We start from the raw sequence: 20,415 nt of genomic DNA, 5'->3' as shown, positions 1-20,415 counted from the left end.
GATCTTCTCAGGTGGTCTGATTATTTAGGCATAGAGTTTGCACAATGCTAATTGTTGGCAGTAGGTTTTTCACAGTCATGGCCCTGGAGTACTCTTGCCTGCACTTCAGCTTAGGAAGCTTATTAATGAGTTGATTAGTTGGATTAGGCTCCAACTTAGTGGTATAAGCAGGGAAAACACCAGAATATACAGGGCAGGGTCCCTCCAAGGCTATAAAGTGCACTGAACAAAAGTAGGTTGTGATTAAAATGTGTCAAGTGGTTGCACACCAATAAAATAGATGTTGTCATTATTATGTTTCATTCTTTGTTGTCTGAATGTGGTGACATAACATTTTATTTATGTGCAGCTCATTTGACTTTTGTCTTAATCTGTTAAACTTGCGGCTCCATTTGGTTTAGTGCAAGGAGGAAATTGTGCAAATTTGATTGTTGGCTGAACCAAAAAGCAATTACTGGAATCTTTCAGGTTATTCGTGCTTTTCATTATTGCTGAACGTTCCTGGCAGGTGACGGACAGAGAGATTAAAGACTTCTCCAAGCCTCCAATGCCAGAGCAAGCTGCCATCATGAACTCAGCCATAGACATCCCAAAGAGGAAGGACAAGGAGGATCTAACCGAGAGCTCAGAGGTACAGACAGTTTCCCTGATATCTGTCTCATTTTTATGGAAGAAAGGGTATATATAAAGGTATATCTTAAATATCTTAAACTTATCTGTTTTCTCAAAGAATTTTAAACATAACAAGCCACACAAATATTGCATCATTTTCAGCAATGCAAAGCTGTCTCAAGCCCCTCTCTGATTTTTTTTATACTGGCCATCATCAGTTACAGAGATGAAACGGATGGAGTCTGTGGAATCATGAAAGTCAGTTTGCTATCAGAGAGTGTGATCACAGGCAGTACAGTTCATTCGTAATGTATCGTAAGGGCTGATGATGAAGCTCAACACAATGTCAGGAGGCGTTCGTCAAAAGTTAGCACGTTTGGAGCATGAGTCGCAGGGTTAAACAAAAACAGACATCAATGAGAACGTTTCATCTCTCAAAGCCTGATACCCCCTAATGGCCAAGCTAGTGTGGACGCTTTGTTTAGGGAGCAGAATCATATGATAAATTTATTAGCTCTCCTCAAGGACAGAGTGCAGCGGAGCAAAGCTGGGCTAAAGATTCACAGTATTTGCAACCTAGCATTACCTCTGTAGTGGTTTACACTTCATTTGGACATGGATTTCTTATTTAACCCCTTGAACATGAGCAGGATTCTTTCTCTCACGCCCCTTACTCTATAAATATCTCAGCCGGTTTGCACATTTTTCATAGAAAAAAAATTAGGATTTAAAAAGTTAGTAATCTTTAGACTTTGTGTTGGGTCTGGGTGCTGTAAAGTGATGGTGGTTTAGGATAAGTTGCATCAATAAAACAAAATACATATACAATTGTGTATAATTTCATATCAAATTATATATATCATATATATATATATATATATATATATATATATATATATATATATATATATATATAATTACATATCATATTTTCAGAATTGATCATTTGATACACAATATTGCTTAGCCCACAGCTGAGATCACTGGAAAACAGAGGAAAAGGTCAGCCTCAAATGTCAAGTGCATTCAGAGCCTGCTGAGTGACACCCATTAAAAGCTCGATGGTGCAGGGAGACCTATAGCTAGGATTCAGGGTTTGGTTCCATGCTATCATTGAGAAACGAGGAGTTGTGCATGGCCAAATATTTAGTGTTTTCCTTTGAGTGGATTGAAGTGCTTGAAAATGTTGTCATTAGAGGTGGGCCTGTGCCGGTAACAGATTCCTGTTATTTGAATAACAATGTGGAAAATAACTGTGTTAAACAGTTTAACAGGGTGGGGAGGGGGGTGATGTTTTTGCACCTTTGCTTTACTTTTAGTTGACAATGATGAAGTTCCAACTCAGGCATGCTTACAGTGTTTATTCTTGCCTCCACTTCAGAGTTAAGGCTCGCTTTGAACAATACTGTAATAAAACATGTTGATTTTATCACAATTGTTATCTTTGTTCATTCATCTGCTGATGCTCCCAGGAAAATCACTGGGTCACTTCTCTTTTGTTAGATTTCAATGATCTTAATTTAGTTCTGATTGAGCCCAAAAATAGTGCTGCTGCTGTGGGAGGTGAAGGGACTGTCCCTCAGAATTTCCCCTGCCACCCCTAGAAACGAAAAAAATCAAAGGAATCTACACAATTTACGCTCATGAAGATGATTATATTTATTTCAAAATTGAAATGAGTGGTGAATTTCGTTCAAAGGGTGTACAGAGTTTGTATGTATGGAAAAATAATAGCAAGTTCTGGTCATTTTGATATAGTCCCTAACACTGAAGTGGCAGTGGGAGAAAGCACTGTAATAGCATTTGACCTAAAGCTTTTTAAAAATGTGTTCTCATATTTCATGTGGCCAGTAAAGCCTATTTAATATAATAATTAAGATCGGAATCTTAATTAAACACACAAACTTTACTATGCACTAGGATGTGATAAGCCTGTTCTCCATAGCCACTTAGCTTAGCCTGATTATATGAGAGCAGAAACATGACTGTGTGTTTTCTAGGAATGAGCAGGTTCAACCAGTGCAGCCCATCAACCACACTGTAGCTCTGCTACGTTTTGCATGAAACGTTTTGTTTTTTTTTAAACCGAGGGAAGGTACGTTTGGACTGTCATGGCGGGGGGCTGTTACCGTGGTAACATGTTTCACCTTGCACAGGCCTAGTTAGAGTTGCATACAGCATTTAATCCACCAGTTTGCTGAGACCCACTGTGCTGTGGATTGGCTTTAACTAATTTGGAGGGAAAAAAACCCACTCAGAGGATCCTGAAAAGGTGTCTTCGTGGCTTTACAACAAATAACCGCTTGATAAAACTGAAAGAAAGGCTTGGAGGTGTTTTGCAAAGCTCAAGCTCTGGTTGCTAGAACAAGCAGTCAAAACTTGAGAAAAGCTTCTGTTGCTTTGTTTACACTTTAGTGTTCATGAGCCGTTGATTCAGAACCACTAATATTGGCTTTTTAATGGGGTGAGGAAGCTGTCCCCACCTCCTGGAGGATCGAAATTGTCAAGATATCATAAGGTTAATAAAAACAAAAAGTCTGTGTGACTTCAGAGGGTTTGTATTGACTATATATCACATCACTGAATTACAGGAGGCTTCTGTGAGTGTCAAAAAGGGGAATCGTGTGAACACAGCAACTCACGTCCATTCATAGTTATTCCAGGCTTTTCCTATGCTTTCTGCAGTAGCTATCTGTGTAGAATAGCACACAGTTGTGTGGTGTATTGTGCCCATTACAGCTTGGTATGGCCTCAACACTGCTACTACCCACGGTCTCAGAGACTCTGTAGTCAAACCTGCGTATAAATGCCCAAACGTCCAGGGTTTTGAGACCTTGGGGGCACTGATGCCATGACCCCATGCTTCTTACACATTCTTTTCTTTCTAGACCATGAAAACCCCCCATTCTGTTTGTTTGTTTGTTTGTTTGTTTGTTTGTATGTATGTATGTTTGTTTGTTTTGCTTAGATTTCTTTACATCGCGTCGTTCCCAAGCCTCAACAGCCAGAGAATACGAGCCTGGCCGTTACTTCCTCTTCGTGTTTCTGCCTCATAGTAAGTCGCTGAGAGACCAGACAGCAGTCAATCACCAGTGGGGTGACTTTCAACTGCCCGCAGGGCAAATAAGATGGATCGAACACTTGATCTCAGTTTTCCTCTTTTATGGGGCTTAATAAAGGACATACACGTAGGTTGTGTGTAATGGTGTACCGATTTCAGTATGGAAAGTATTCAGTATCCTCTTACCGAGGTGTCTTATTGGACACCTAACATGGAAACCACTGTCAATGGCCAAAATTAGGAATCTGAGCTCATCTTGCTACACTGTAAACAAAAGCTCTATGGAAACATTTTACCAAAAGACCCATTAGAAACCATGTACAAGTAGAACCATCTACAATTAAGCAAAAACCCATTTTAACAACAGTGCAACCATTTTTGTTGCTATACTGAATTATTTTCTTATAAAAAACAATAAAAACCAGCTGATTGAAAAACAGTTTATAAGTACTTAGCAAAAGAACAGTAGAACTCCTTTTGTTGCTATTTTGGAACCATTTTACAAAAGAAGGCACTAAGAATCATCTACAAGTAAAATCATCTACAAGTACCATAAGCCATAAGGGTCAATTTAATAACAGTGAATCCTTTTTGGTGCTATATAGAACCATTTTACAAAATACTATATTAAGGACCATCTACAAGTACTTTAAGCTAAAGGTTTGTTTTCCAACAGGGTTATTTTCTTTTTTGGAACCCTTTTTGATGCTATAATGGAACAGTTTTACAAAAGGATCTATTAGGAAGCATCTACAAGAACCCCTTAACTGTTTAAATGGTTCTTTGAGTGGCTATGGTTCCCTAAAGAACCAATGCCTTTACTAAAGAACTGAAAGGTGTTTTAATGCACTCAGACTGAAATTATTGGCCTTCTTTCTGTAATCGCTGATCAGTTCTGCTGGTTGTGATTGTTGGGGTTTGTTATGTTTAAAGCAGGCCACAAACTTCCAGACTGAATTCAAATTAGTTTTTTAAGACATTTCTAATACATTAAATCATAATAAAAATTAGCCAAGCCATTCTTGTTGTATATAAGGGCAATATTTGCTTTCGCTAATCTGTGTAATGGCACTGCAAGCACATCACCTGCGTTTTGATGGCAGTTTATTTAGAATTCATGTCTTAGTAACATGGCGAAAGCATGAGTCCTCCATGCTAATGTGGCCACAGTCACTGAGAGTTCATTGAAATATTGATATTGCTTTGGCCTGCTGTGAGACAGCGAGGCAGACACACAGAGACAGGAAGAGTGAACGAGTACAGAGGTCTGGGAAGTGGAGAGAGGTGGTCTGAAATGAGTGTACGGCAGCACAGAGAGATGTTTTGACTGCGTGAGGTGATCAGATAGTACGGGTTCTGTCCTGCTCCGCAGCTGCTTGTGTCCCGGCGTATGGCAGCAGGGCTGGGAGACTATGAGCTGAACATACAGCTGTGAACCAGACAGCTGATCCGTTCCAGAGGGATATGATCTGAGCAAACACAAAATAGAGGAGTTTACATGTTGAAAACAGTTATGATAGCTGAATACAGTGAAACATGTACCAATTTACTCCATTTCCCACTACCCCAAATGTAATCATCTGGCTAAGATATGTTTTAGGGTTCATAACTGCATAGTGGAGCTACAAGGCTAGTGTATGACTGACATGAACGTAGGGCTGCTATTTTGGTCTGTCCATTTTTTATAGAAAACAGTGTGTTATACAGTACGTTGGTTTTCACTGTGCTACCTGTTAAGGGGTGCAATGATCATCATTTTTCATGGCTGAATCAGATTTTCTTTTACAACCAGCTGGGCCAATATGTGAATTTGGACCAATTCTTATTAGCTGACACAAAAAACCCTGGCACATTTCCAGTATATTCTATTAGCCACAGTATACACAATATAACTAATATTATTTGCTCTTCAGTTGCCTGTTTAAGTAACATAACTCTCGCTTCGCCATCAGCAGCCGGAGCCCGAGAAAGCACAACTGGCCATGCTCTCTCTGGGTGGGTAGATGGAGCACATCCATAGTGATGTGAAATGGGGGTCCTGTGCTTTTCTCGAGCGTGTTTGGGAAAGAGTCCATTGTTTCCAAGTTTTTATAAAGCGTGATTTAATAGTATTATATAGAAATCATTAATAGTGTTACAGATAAATATAACATTCATTACTTTTCTCTTTATTTCTTTTTTGAATGCAGTGAAGTTTTAGCACAGTAGCTTAATGTCACCTAAATGTCCTGCTCTTCTGGCATACAATCAGTATATCCTCAAATATCAGTTTGAAATATTGGTCACATCTGCACATACATTTTTAAAGCAATTATCTGCAATGACAGACACAGATTCAATTATTAATATACATTAATAATGAATCTTAATTAATCTGCTACCTAAAAAGCCTAAATTCACTTAAATGATGGAGGTCAAAACCTCTGTATTCTGTATGTACTGTATGACATTCACTGTTAAATTTGATACCAGTGGATTTATTTGCTTTTGTAGCTTTATTTAGGATTCATGTTTAACATCATTAGTTAAAAGGTCATTAGTAACAAATGAAGGGTCGGTTAAACTGCCATTTCAATATTAATATGTAAAGACATGGTCTTAGAAAGTCTTAGATGATTTGAGAATATCTGTCCTTGTTGCACATTTTCTGTCTTTCTTTCTTTTTTCCTTTCTCTGTATTAATAAAGTGTGGTGGTTGCATTGTATTTAAACGGCCCAATGCGCACAATTCAGATAAAGTTTAATTAGGTAAACAAACTCTTATGCTGTATAATCTACACCCACGATTATGTCAGTTAGCTGCTAACAAGTGCTCACAGTGTACCAGCATGTCTCTCCCACTTGCAGTAAATATTCCAGTACATCTGCAGTAACAACATGAATCTACCTGTTATTAAAGAGGAGCAGAAATGTCATGTTTTTGACGCATCCATTAATACAATCATATACTAACTCGGCTGTAAATAAGGCAGTGTAACCGTGAGCTTTGAAACTACTTTGATATTGTTGATAGAAACACTAAAATCTATCTCTGAACATGCTGGATGAAGTTGTAACAACTTACATATGTAAGATTTAACTTTTCTTGACATTCTAGATATAAAATGGTACAGATTCAGACAGATTAAGTTTAACTATGGAAGTGAAATGCTCTGCAGGTGTTTGAATGTTATTAAGCAGTCTTGTTATTATAGGAACATCTTTCCTCAGCCTAAACATTCACATCCACTTCAGTCCTTGTATGTCCAGTTGTTTGGGAACAGTTTTGAGAATTTTTCTTTTTATTATGCCAGGATTCCATGGGAGGGTCTCCTAATGATATCCGAATTTCTGACATGAGGCCGACTCTGGTGGAGCCCCCTATGTACAAGCCAAAGGTTGTGTTACTTGGAAAGGACAAAAAAGGTATGTTGGAGAGAGGCCAAGCTTAAACTATCTAGAGAAGTGCTTTTGCATGGGTCTTTGTTCAGGGTGGGCAAAGGGACAGTACTTTAAGCACTTTACCACTGTAAAATACTATATTCACAAGTTATTTTGACTATATGCACAGTAACCACTTGTATGACAATTACTTGTATAACACTAAAATATTGCATGGGAAACTATTTGCCCAAATGGGATTTTTAAATGTAATAATTTAATGATTCTGTAAACAGTAAATTATAATAATCACAAATATACTGATAGTCTATTTACATTCATTTTGAGATTTCATCTTCACTTTTGAAATGTAATTAATTTTGCATGTCAGATTTATTGTCACTTGATTATCAGTGCTATATGTTTTTCTCTGTCATTTAGAATATCATATCGGTCCATTTTACTGCACATCTTTAAGAATCTTTTTTTATTTACCGTTCCTGAGTCTTAAAAATTGTCTAAAACCTGTTAAAGCACAAAGGACTTGCATATTAGAATACTTATGAACACCAGATTGGTTTTATATTGTTGAAAACAATGATTCCAAACTTTTAGATGCTGAGAGTATCGTGAATATTAACAATGCATCAGAATAACTGTGTGCTTCATTTTCAAAAGAGTGTAGTTAGTCCTGTTTAATTGGATGTAGGATGTTCCACAAAATGATCTTTAAATCTCACCATGCTGTATTTTATTTTATGGTTTTGTCTTTGTGCTCTTAATTTAAAGAGTTGTCTCATTTTGCTTCTGCCTCTGACTTCAGGGCCTTTTTCTTCACATGCCATATAAACCTGTTCTATTATTAGAGACATTAAGTCTTTGAAGTATTGAATGCTTGAATACATAATTTTTTGCACTGTAATCAAATACATGCTCCCTTTAAGAGTGCAAAAAATAGGTTCTGCAATTGCCATGTATTACGTAATGGCCTTGGGGAACATTGTGGCATTATTAAATGCTGGGTAAAATGGATTAATTATGGTTTTGGTTATGATGAAGTGCTTTTTATGTTTACTGTTAGAATTGTAAACAAGAATAGACCAGTGTTCCAGTGTGAATCCCAATACATTCTGTAGCTACAGCACAAACTTTAGTGAGCTATAAGTTATGAGTTATGAGTATGAAATGTAGAATATTAATATGTTTTTTTTTGGTCATTCAGAATCCACAGATGACTCAGACCCAGACAAAATGCACTGCTTGAACAACAGCGGATCCTCCGCCACCTACTCTGACTACTCACCCTCACAGGGTTCCTCTGGGTCTTCCAACCCCCCTGGTAATGTCAGTTCCATGCAGACTGCTGTGAAAGAGGGTCCATCACAGACTCACTGGACTAACAGGTTGGCAACAATTGATCGACACATTTCCTGGCTGCCAGCATTCATTTATCTTAACATCTGAGCAATTCAGTGAAATGACAACTTAAATATACACCTCAGATTTTCAGTTAGCTTCCATAAATTCGGAAGCATAAAAATGAGGCCAAATCATTAAAGTAATCTCCCAAACACTAATCCTTTTTATCTGCAACAAAATACTTTGATCATAGAATAAATGAATTCCGAAACATCCAAATCTAGTCTTTTATACCATTACTCAATGCTCTTTTGATTCACTAAAATTCCCAATACAGTTAAAACATGCATGCTTATCTGAATGTAATCAAGCCACGCATTGAGCACAATCAATAGTCTAGCTAAATGACCCGAAGGAAATTCTATGACAACAAAAATAAGCCAGGTTTTATTTTTAGAAGCCAAAAGCATTTTTCTATTCAAATATAATTTCAGATCCAATGCCTCAATAGCAAATATTCAGTAAGAATTAAAAGAGAGGATCATTTACTGAAACAAAATAGCTTTGAAGCTCACATCACTTAACAGCAAATGCAATTATCTGATCATTAGGATAATAGCTTGTTCATATCTTGTTTGATGTGCCTTTATAGTCTATTATCGATCCTTATATTAGGTAGCAGATGCGCAAGAATGAAGTAGTAAATCAATTAGCATCAAGTGGATGCTAACTCACAAAATGGCAGTATGGTAGTCATGAGAAGCACTCAAGATGGCTTTTATCTCTTTTGAACATGCATGGCTAAGAAGCGCAGGTTGCTCAGCAGAGCTCCCATCACCATGGCTCTCTCACACGGAGCCAAGGTCAGCAGGACGACTCCTCTACTAATATCCTCATTAAAATGCTACTAGAAATCCACTTCTGTTTTCCCCCGGTAGACGCTGTGTATTCTCTTTTTAGGAATTTACAATAACTTCTTCTTCTTCCTTTACCTAATCCTGCACTGACAATTATATTAAGATAAGATAGTCCTTTATAGATAGGCCAAACATAGGCCAAACATACTATATTCGAGGTATAACCAACCCCACTGCTGAATTCATTTAAATAAATCAGTACAAAGAGAAAGGCATTTTCACAAGTGTGCTACAACTTGCTAATAATTCAGCAGTCATCCCAGATTGAATACTATACAGTTAACTCATTGTGCGATCCTGTTGCAATTCCAGCTATAAAAACAACGTTCGCCAGGAGTGACAGCCCATGTTGCTTGCGGAAGAAGCTTAAGATAAGGCGTCAGTCGCCCTTTGATTTGGTCATACCCAACCCATGGAATGCAAATTTCCTGATATTGTATGAAAATGCCTCACACATTACCTCAGAAAACAAAATACAAAAGCAAGTAAAGGACCATATTCTCAGGAATTGGCTGCTTCATGCTACAGTGGCACCATTTCGGACCAGGGCAATAAAGGTAATGTAAATTTATTTTGGGGGTGTAAATATTAATAAGTCAAGACAGTATTGGTATTGGCCCATTTTACAGCCCTCTTTTGCTAATGCAGTATTTGCAATCCAAAGGGGAGACAACAGTGCTTAAGATTCATAGGTTACTTCGATGTTCCAACACTCATTATTAAATGTTTCCATTCAATGACACCTTTAAATGCTTGTCTTGAAAAATGCATTGTTAATAATTTCCTCAACTGCTAGCTAGCTAACTGGCATGATCCTTCAGTGTACTCCGGCATGTAGCAGTGGTGAAAAAAGCTAGCTAAAATACCTTTTAGATATTAGCCCACTCCCATAGGCTATATTAATCTAGTTGGTTGGTTGATCAATCTGAAGGTGGGTTTATTTACATCTTCTATAGAGACATGCAGAAAAACTGTAAGATTGGTTTATTTTCCATTGCAGTACAGAGTCTCATCTCCACCACAAATAAAAAAGGTCCAAAAGGTGCATTTCTGAACCAAATTCAGCAGTTCAGCAGGTGGTTGGTGTACTGTAGCAGGTAACATCATTGCCCAGCCATTGCCATTGCCATTCTGTTCCCCAGTCAAGCAAGCACAACACTCTACACCCTTAGCAAGACTCCTAACACCACATTTACCAATCATGTCTAACATAGTTCAAATGAAAATCACTCTGAATGAGAGCGTCAGTCAAATGCTGTAAATGTAATGTAAACAAAAAAATCATATACCTTTTTTTCTTGTTTTTGTCCTGTGTTCAGGCTGGCTCAGTCTTTCCCAAAGCCCATAGAGAGCAAGCCCTTGCTCAGTCAGAGAGAAACGCCCCCCTCCAGCACCCTGCAGCAGCGAGGTGAGAGGCGGCCGCTCAGTGACACTTTCGATAGCTGGAACGACGCCCCCCACTATGACAACACAGGGTTCGTAGCGGAGGAGACACTCCTTGAGACTCCCAGCGGCAGTAGTGGAAACCCAATGCTGGGTACGAAGCCTCGTAGTGCCTCGACAGCGCATGGGCGGCGACCTCTCATGAGACAGGAGCGCATTATGGGGGTCCCGTTAGAGCTGGAGCAGTCGTCCCACACCTTCCGCAACCCCTCTGACACTGAAGTGCCTCCTCCCCCGAACCCCTGGCAGAACTGGACAAGGACTCCCAGCCCTTTCGAGGACCGCACTGCTTTCCCCTCCAAGCTGGAGCTCACTCCAGCAAACAGCCCCAACCCTGACCGCAAGGACTTTGAGCAGGAGATGGGTGAACTACCTGGCACTTTCCCCTCGACAGGGGCCTGGGGCTTCCTGGACTCCAGAGACTCAGGGACAGGACAAGGTCAGCCAAACATCTTCACACACATTCAGGGTCATAAAGAACCAAATAAGGGCACCACCATGGTCATAAGCAAGAGCTCTGAGAGGCTTTCACCCATGATGAAGGAGGTAAAGTCAAAATTTAAGAAATCCCAGAGCATAGATGAAATCGACATTGGATCCTACAAAGTGTACAGCATTCCTCTGGACAGCTACAGCTCCAGCATAGAAAATCAAGGCAGTGTGGACAGAGCAGACCTTCCTGGACCTCTGGAGCAGAGCATGTCCAGGAGCCAGTCTGCTCCCATGCTAGACGATGATCTCGATGGCTTTGGAATGAATAAGAATTCACACCAGCAGAAACCTGCTATTCCGAAGAAAGTTTACCAGTTTGACCAAAGCTTCAACCCTCAAGGAGCCATGGATGTGGTGAAACCAGATCGGAGAGTTCCTCCACCCTTCCCCAACACCCCGGAATATGTGAATCAACCAGGCAAGACACTGCCAAAGGAGCTCGTTAGCCCTCGAGGCTACCGCGGCTACCCACCAGTGGAGCAAATGTTCTCATTTTCTCAGCCGTCGGTCACTGATGACTTAGTTACTCCACAGTTTTCTGCCCAGCCCCAGCGTTCTCGCCCAGGCTTCTTGCGGCGAGCGGACTCCTTGGTAAGTTCTACAGAGATGGCCCTGTTCCGCAGGGTGGCGGAGGCCCAGGAACACCAATTGGCGGAGCACTACAACAGGCCCCAACAGCTCAAAGGCATGCTGGAACACCAGAACAGCCTGTCCACCATGGCGGACACTCAGTTCCATAAGAGGAATGGTAGGTATGAAGAGGAATACTCGTCTTACCAAGAACCTAAAAAGCCCATTATGGGCTACCCCACCAAGAGTCTGACGCAGCGTCGCCCCCTGTCTGCCCGGAGCTATAGCACAGAGACATATGGGGCATCCCAGGCTCGGCCGGTGTCTGCCCGGCCCACCATGGCTGCCCTGCTGGAGAAAATGCCTTCAGATTATAATCTTAGTACGTGCACTGAGAAGAGCCCTGATGCTGATACAAAGATGAGACCCCAGATGCCCCAGAAACCAGAGGACATGACCTCCAAAATGCCAGTGGACTGGAGACAACAGCTCCTACGGCACATAGAGGCAAAAAGGCTAGACCGGGTGAGTCAAATGAATAACACTGCATGTAGGTAGCGCAGTGAACATGCTTACTATAGCCTGGCCTTAAAAAATTACATATGTAGGCCAACTGAACATCTGAAACCAACAGCTAAATCCAGGGACGCAGTAAGTGCAACAATGTAATTTATTAACTAATAACATTATAAAATAATAAACAACTGTGAGCAGACCACAACACATTGAGTAACTGTGTGGCTAACAGATGATGTTACGTTTCTGTGTACACACGACCTAATAGTATACTTCATTGTCCACTAACCTTAGTCCACACACTGTTGTTATTGTTAGTAATATATAAATGTGACCACTGTGTCTCGCTGTGTTGCTGGTAACAATGTACTGTATCTGTTGTTGTTCTGTTGGTCAAGCTTCTTCACTTTGTTGCAGCTGCGCAGTGTGTGTGGTGCAGCCCAGTGTACCCTCCCCCCAGCAGCAGCCTTTGACTTTCTGTGTGGCACACCCATTCACTCATGTCATGTGGTTGTTTCCCTCCAATCAGAGCGCTGTCCTTAAGCACAACACAGTAAACTTCGGCATGCTGTACTCTGGAGGCTATGCTGCACCGCATGCCAGCAGAAGCATGACAATAAACTTTTACAATAACACAAAGCATGAAAACCAAACAACTCAGTGGCTACCTCTACCAAATGTGAGTATATAAAGCAAAGTGTCATCAGCTCAGTTCAATTGTATGACGAACGCATTACTGACACTGTTTTTTGATCAAGTTTTGCTTAAAAATACAAAAAAAAAAAACTATATGAGCAGAGAAATTGATTTAGCCACCTCTCAGTAACTCTCGTGTTGTTTGAATGAAAAGGGTAATTGGAATAATCACTGTACACATAACCACAAATTCCTCTGTTTAACACATATCTGATACGTCACGTTATCTCTTCCCGACTAGGCACTGTCCCTCAGTGTTGTGTGACTATATTCAGGTGTCTGTGTTGCATGTCTGCAGTCTTTGTGTTTGCTCTGTGGGCTACAGTCCTCCTCTGTTGCCACTGTACAGTGCAAGGCTCTTTTATGAGGGACTACTACAAAGACACTGGCATCTGATAATTAAAGACCAACTGTGCTCATGCCTAACTGGCTGACATATCTTTCGCACATTGCAAGCGTTCCTCTTGGTTTAGATACAGTAGCAGATATTTTAAATTAAAAATCTAGACATATTATTCATGTATTATCCTAAAGTAATAGCTTGTATCTAACATCTACTATACAGTAGAATAATGCAGTAACTTTTTAAATAAGAACTATCTTATTTATTAGATTTTCACTGGTTTTCTGTATTTCAGGTCTAGTTGTGTGCCATACATACTTTATATGCAGTGTTCTGTGAGGTATGGGTTTCTGTGCTGAGTAGCATGCCCTTTTATTCAATCATGTCGTTCCAGACACCTTCGCAACAGAGCAATATTTTAGATAATGGCCAAGAGGTGGTCTCTCCAACTACCCAGTGGGCCCCCTATTCACTGGGACGGCGAGATGTACCTCCAGAGAACCTGAACATCATCAAAAAGGTATACTCATTTTGTTTGTCAGTTTTTACCTCGTCTGTCATCATGTTTTAGCTTTAGTAACTTCTGATAGTGAAAAATCCAGTGAAGGTTTGTCAGTTGCTGTGCAGCTGAACGCTGTAACGTGAAGAAAACTGGCGAAGCAAACATGCCCCAACCTAAAAATAAACCCTAGATTTTGAGATATTAAATAACAGTATGTAATGTACACAGTAATATCAGAATACTATGACCACGTATCTAAAAGTAGGAATAACCACTCTTGGCTCAAGTTACTCGTTGTGGCATGAACTGTATTAGGGCGGAAGATGCTCATTATGTAGGTTGAACTGTCTCACAGTGGCGTGCAGATTCCTTTGTACCCCTCTGGCATCAATTATCCATGAGACACTACTGTTAGGCTATTGGGAGGCACTCAAGGTGTGAGACAGCTATTCTTGGCGCACCTTCAATGCAAAAATATTTTCTAGATGATACCACCCTTTGTCCACTGTCACAGTCATATCAGAATGTTATGACCACCCCTACTTTGGAATACACTCTGCCCAGGGCATCACAGATGCCATATGACAGGGTTTGCTGCACGTATAAATAAGCAAGCACACCAGTTAGTTGTAGCAGAGTGCAAAGCAATTGTCATGGGCAATAGACAGGATTTGAACAATGTCCGTAAGGGCATGATAATAGTGTACTGTCCAAAAGGTGATAGCAGCCTGGAAATCGCTAACTTTATAGGACATAAGATTTATAGGAGGTGCTGTATTGAAGGTTTACAGAGAATGGTCATTTTGCACATTGAGTGCCTCTTAGCAACATAACGGGTGCCCTGCAGGCCATTGATACCAGAGGAGAACAACAACTCCGGCAAGTGGCACTGAGCAGTCGATGCTGGTCTGGGAGCAGTCTATACCTGTAGATCAGTGTAGACACTTGATAAAGGCTGTTATTCTTAACTGAGGTCTGACTTATGCTGTAATATATTAAACACACCCAAACTACATACACTTTATATCCTAAATACTTGTGAATACACTTAAATGTCTTGCTTTGTAATTCAGATGTAGTGTACGGTATGTACGGTATGTACTGCATGTAACTGTTTAGGATTGCATATTCTTTGTATCTAGGTACCCATACTGACTTTCTCTGGCTCAGCTAAATGTCTTGAATGTAAATCTAAATATAAAAACTGGAGTGATGGAGTACAATGACTGTGTGATCCCAAATGAATCACCAACAACAGTATGTGACCTCACTAAAACACCCAATTCAGCCAGCGTTCTCCACTTCCAGAGAAGAAGATACACTACATGGACTAGTACTGGGATGCCAGCTTGTTCATTGGTTTTTCCAAAATCAGTTGTAGCTGCTTTTGTTGAAGTAGCTGTCTCTACTGCCCAGGGAGGACAGCGCTGAAATCCTGTGAGGATTGAAGAGCATTAGTGAGGTCAGGATGTTGGATGATCGCCACCCCCACCCCAACTCTCTCAACTCATCCCAAAAGTACTGGATGGAGCACCATTTCTTTGTGTGCATTTGCATAACTGTGTCAGCAGTGGCTACAGCTTAAAGCGGCCGAATGCATTCAGTAGTAGGGATGTCCACAAACATTTGGACATATAGTGTATGTCCACCTGCATCCTTACAGTTTGTTCATCACAGGTGGTGGTCAGCACTTGTGTATCATGTTTTTAAATGGTGAAATCAATCATTAGGATGAAGGGTCTTTAAGACACACCTTTCCCCTTCATCATTGCCACCTTCCTGTAGAAACGACAGCAGCAGTCGTAAAGGAACCAGGGTGGTCCATGTTTTTACTCGGTTCCAGCTGAACTTTAATCATCTGACACAGGTGTGTTTGGAGCTGCGATATAACAGTATATTATGGACAGAGAGGATTGGAAGACTAAAGCCAAACGCTTCGGTCTTAATTGAACAGGAAGAGCTCAGCAGAAGTAAATGGTGGCCTAGTGTTTTAGTGTTTTCCAGTGGAACCAGAGTATCAGGGCTTTTGCTTTTAAGCTCTGCTGCTGCTGCTGCTAATAAAAGCAACATTGTAAGCACATTGTTAAGCCTCTGAATGTTTGAACCTTTCTTTTAATGCATTAATGCTTTTTTTTTTACCTCGTCTGTCATCATGTTTTAGCTTTAGTAACTTCTGATAGTGAAAAATCCAGTGAAGGTTTGTCGGTTGCTGTGCAGCTGAACACTGTAACGTGAAGAAAACTGGCGAAGCAAACATGCCCCAATCTAAAAATAAACCCAGCCCTGCTGTTTCTCTTTTATGAGCGCGGAGATGAGTCGCTGCGTTTGTTTTGATGCCATTACATTTTTATCATTCTTGCTCTCACAATACATCTCGGAGATCCGCCTACTGCCCCTCAGTAATAAACCTTCCCTTGTTCCACTCTTCCAGTTTCCTGTTCTGCTAAAGCCGCTCTCTCCTGGACATACGTCTCAATCTAGCCATGATTGCCATGTTAATGTTTTGAAATGTCAGGGTTAATTACTGGCTGCTGCTGTGATTCATTTTCACAGCGCTGCGTTCTTCCCTGGTCTCCTTAGCAACCAGAGTCTGTCTGTGTACGTCTTAAGGCTGTCACTCAGGGCCGAGGCGTAACTGCAGGGCGGACGAGCAGACTGGGAGTTACTGAACAAATCCAATTAGAATACAATGCGTATTGTGGCATGCCACGTTTGTTGGCACCTCACATGTACAAGACCGTTCAAAAGTTTCAGTAATATTGAAACCAGTTTTGATGCAGAGCCCTAATGTGGGACACTGCCTAATATGGGACACCTAAGCTTTATTTAGTATTGGTCTACCTTAAATTAATAAAAGTAAAAACAAATGTGTTACACAAGCTGCGCCGGCACATGTTTAAAAAGTCTAATAAAAAACTCCATTATGTCTTAAATGTCCAATCAATCAGGAAGCACCCCTAATGCAAAAATGCATCCCACATTAGGCTAATTTACCCTACATGCATTATTGTTGTAATGGTCTTTTTAATGGGCTCCCTGACAAAATGGTACATCCTCCACATCAGCGCGTAAAACACTGCATGGACTCATGGACTAACAAAGCAGAGAGAGCTAGAGAGAGATACGGACAGAGCACACTTCCTCCCTTATGCTTCTGTTCCAACATCTGATCTTATATCTTGAGATTCTGGTCTTCTGACAATTACAGAAGAAGTGGAAAAGCCTCATTCTCTTATTATGCTTCTAAACTCTGGAATTCAGTGCCACCTTTCATTAGGCAGTCAGGCTTGCTGCACACTTTTAAGAAACACTGTTTCCATTGTATCTATATATTATCCTGATTGATTTGAGATAATACTCTTTACTTCAGCAATGAATCAATAATGTCAGCTTCATTTGATTTGTGTACTGTTGCTGAACTTTGCTGACCTCAATATTACGTGTTTATAAATATATGTATAATATAGTATAAGTATATGAAGTACTTCTAATATGACACTAATAATGCTTGTACACTTAAAGATGGTTCCTTGAGTGGTGCCATAGAATAACCTCTTTTTGGCCTGATGTTAGTAATAGAGATGTGTGAGAACCTTTAAAATGTTCTTCACACTCACATATCTGTAGTAGTAACATTTTTTTTGTGGAACCAAAAGTGGTTCTCCTTCCATTGCCATTGCTCAACGAACCCTTTAAAGAGTTTTATACTATACTATACTTTACTATACCAGTGTTTCTCAACCCTGGTCCTGGAGACACCCTGCCCTCACATTGTAGTGGACCCAGGGCTTTAACACAACCCCTGCAGCTCAGAAAGGGCTTGTTGATGAGCTTATCAGTTGAATCAGGTGTGAGAAAGCTCTAAAATTAGGGCAGGGTGCCTCCTGGACCAGGGCAGAGTACACAAAATACTTTTCACAGTTTGGAAGTTGTAATACACTTACGATGTGCCCACAATGATGAACAGAGATGAAGAACATTACATAATAATTATTAATGATTGGAAATTAGTGATACAAACACTGTGTGTCCAGAAGTATCCAGACACCACTGCTAATTAGTGAATTCAGGTACATTAGGGTGCACCCTTTGCTGACGTCAGCCGCACATAAACACTTTTCTTCATAGAAAAGCATTTCCGATAAAGTCAGACATTCTGAAGCAGTCGCACACAAGCCTAAAGCCACTGTTCCTGATGGTTCCCAACCCAAGCATTGACTAAAAGGGTTTTAAGCATTGGGCTGTGGAGCAGTAGAATGATGTCTTCTGGAACACAGGAACAAAGTCTGGTTCTGCACACTGTAGTGTTTTTCCTGCTGTAACGTTGAAGCTCCTTACGTCCACCTGTGTCTTCACAGCTTGCTGTTTGTTTTGTGTGATAATTCTCTGCAGGCCGCCGCCCAGCATCCTCACCAACAGCAGGGCATGATGGTGACCTCAGCCTCGGCCACCCCACCTCACCGAGCGACTCGAGACCAGCAGTACGAAGGAGCCATGAACAAGGTGTCCATCCAGCAGTACCAGTCTCCTCTGCCCATGCCCATCACGAGCACCAGTCCCAGGCCGCAAAGCGCCCGCTGTTTCATCCAGACTAAAGGCCAGAAGAGCATGGACGGCTTTCAGGAGCAGGTAATGAGCTTGCTGTCTCATTCTCAGTGACTGTGGTGCAGATACAATATATTCAGATAAAATATATACTTACTCTCATTAATGGTAGCACACGCACACATACAGGATCCTTGCATCGTATAATGTTGCTCTCACTATATAAATACATATTTGATATATTAAATATATCAAAATATTTTGTTGTACAGTACTGTGCAAAAGTCACAGATTAGCCATAATTTTAGTCATTTCTAGTCAAAACAGCCAAGTTCTTCATTTTTTCAGCAGATTTTAGAGTTTCCAAAACTGCTGAAAAGATAGAAGTAAAAATGGATCTCCTAACAAGTCTTGGTAGACCACCAAAACCTCCCCCATTGGAACAAACAGCACTTATTAGCTTTCATCTTTGAGAGAGAGAAGAAAATCAAGCTCTGCTCTCTCTTCAGATCTGAAAAACAACCCTTAGGTGTTTTTGAGATTCTCTCCAGAAGAAGGTTCAACACTGTGGGTCTGAAAGGATGTGAAGTTTTCAGAACAATGGACTGACCACCCCAGACTTCCACACTTCAACTTCATTGAACGTGTTTGGGATTATATGGATCTTTACAAGCAGACACTGCTTTAAGAATAAACTTTGGATGTGTGTAAAGGAGTGAGTCTAAGATCAGATCTAAGATCAGATGTTTTAAATAATGGAAGCTGTAATGCAAGTAAAGGATGAAGAAACTAAATCCCGAAACATCTGGTATTATATTATGTGTTCTTATACATTTATAGATATTATACACATTTAACTAATGACTGAATGATGAAAGTGACCTTTGCACAGTACTGTTGCAGATGCTAAGGTATAAACCAGGGAACAACGTACTGCAGTAAAACATGCTAATTATAGTCATTCATTTACACATAGTGTAAATCATAATTACAGTAACTTTATATCAGACACATGACACCACATCGTTACTGTTATCTACTTGTTTGTAGTTTTGTGTTCGGATTGAGAAAAATCCTGGCCTTGGTTTCAGTATCTCAGGGGGAATCAGTGGGCAGGGGAACCCCTTCAAGCCCTCGGACATGGTAAGACAGTTTTCTCCCTTGGTAACAAACACAGAACTCACTATTTCTGGCATTTCTCATCAGCTTAGAGCAGAAACCATTCATTTAGAGGGACGTTTGGTCCATACAGTTCTCATTTTCAATGCTAACAGATTACACTTTAGTGAGAGAGATTGTAGAGCTCGCCTTAGAGTTTCCATGGAAACATGAGCTACTGCAATGCACAAGATTTCACACCAGCTGGCCGCATTACCTGTTAACCTCTTCATGGCTTGTTACAGTCAGTAAAGTTTAGTATTACACTGTAGATGATGTTTAGGAGATAATGAGCATCTTGTATTTGTTGTATTATGTTTTTTTTCATGTTTAATAATCAGTATTGTATATGTTGTAAATATGCTGTACAGTTTCTTTACCTACGACATATTAAACTTTAGTTCTAAGTTCATCTGCGTTGTACTGAACATTCTGGGAATCTTCCGGGAGGCTGGATCCTTGTCGTGCCTGAAGAAATGACGTCATGTAGAGTTTGGTGGACTCACAGTATGCGGTACCAGTAATGTGGGTTAACATGAGGCATACTGTCGGGTCACACATCTGGTATAGACGTTGTATGCTTTATAATCTCTGCCTTGCCATGTACACAGTAGCAGTTCATTCAGCATTAAATCAATACATTTTTTATATATGTTTTTTAAAACACAAATACACATTACTCTGTAAGGCTAATTCCAGACCTAAAAGCTTACATACTTACTACCTACATACTGCAGTCTATGGCTATAATCTTTGGAAACGGGGAAATAAATCCAGCTTGAAAGGCAAAGATTCTAAACCATCACCACCATGTGATTCCTAACCTCATATCACTTTTGAC

At 40.3% G+C, this 20,415-nt stretch overlaps 1 protein-coding gene across 17 annotated transcripts in view; it reads left to right on the top strand.

Annotated features, from left to right (window-relative positions):
- The window catches only part of lrrc7 (leucine rich repeat containing 7), a 154,517-nt gene that overhangs the window by 130,426 nt on the left and 3,676 nt on the right, over positions 1-20,415 (top strand). For 8 of the 17 annotated variants that reach the window (XM_072684214.1, XM_072684207.1, XM_072684208.1 and 5 more), the window contains 9 exons: positions 509-631; positions 3,581-3,667; positions 6,967-7,078; positions 8,256-8,436; positions 10,629-12,339; positions 12,860-13,009; positions 13,764-13,889; positions 18,264-18,500; positions 19,467-19,559. In XM_072684214.1, the coding sequence (XP_072540315.1) occupies positions 509-631; positions 3,581-3,667; positions 6,967-7,078; positions 8,256-8,436; positions 10,629-12,339; positions 12,860-13,009; positions 13,764-13,889; positions 18,264-18,500; positions 19,467-19,559 (2,820 nt within the window). Of the gene's footprint in view, positions 1-508; positions 632-3,580; positions 3,668-6,966; positions 7,079-8,255; positions 8,437-10,628; positions 12,340-12,859; positions 13,010-13,763; positions 13,890-18,263; positions 18,501-19,466 lie in introns of all 17 variants that reach the window. The other 9 variants (XR_011979952.1, XM_072684210.1, XM_072684212.1 and 6 more) reach the window with 5 other exon arrangements.

Source organism: Salminus brasiliensis, chromosome 7 (assembly GCF_030463535.1).
Source record: "Salminus brasiliensis chromosome 7, fSalBra1.hap2, whole genome shotgun sequence".
In the NCBI taxonomy this organism is placed as follows: Eukaryota; Metazoa; Chordata; class Actinopteri; order Characiformes; family Bryconidae; genus Salminus; species Salminus brasiliensis.
The sequence above is the reverse complement of the archived record's forward strand: the minus strand, read 5'-3'. Positions and strand labels throughout refer to the sequence as shown.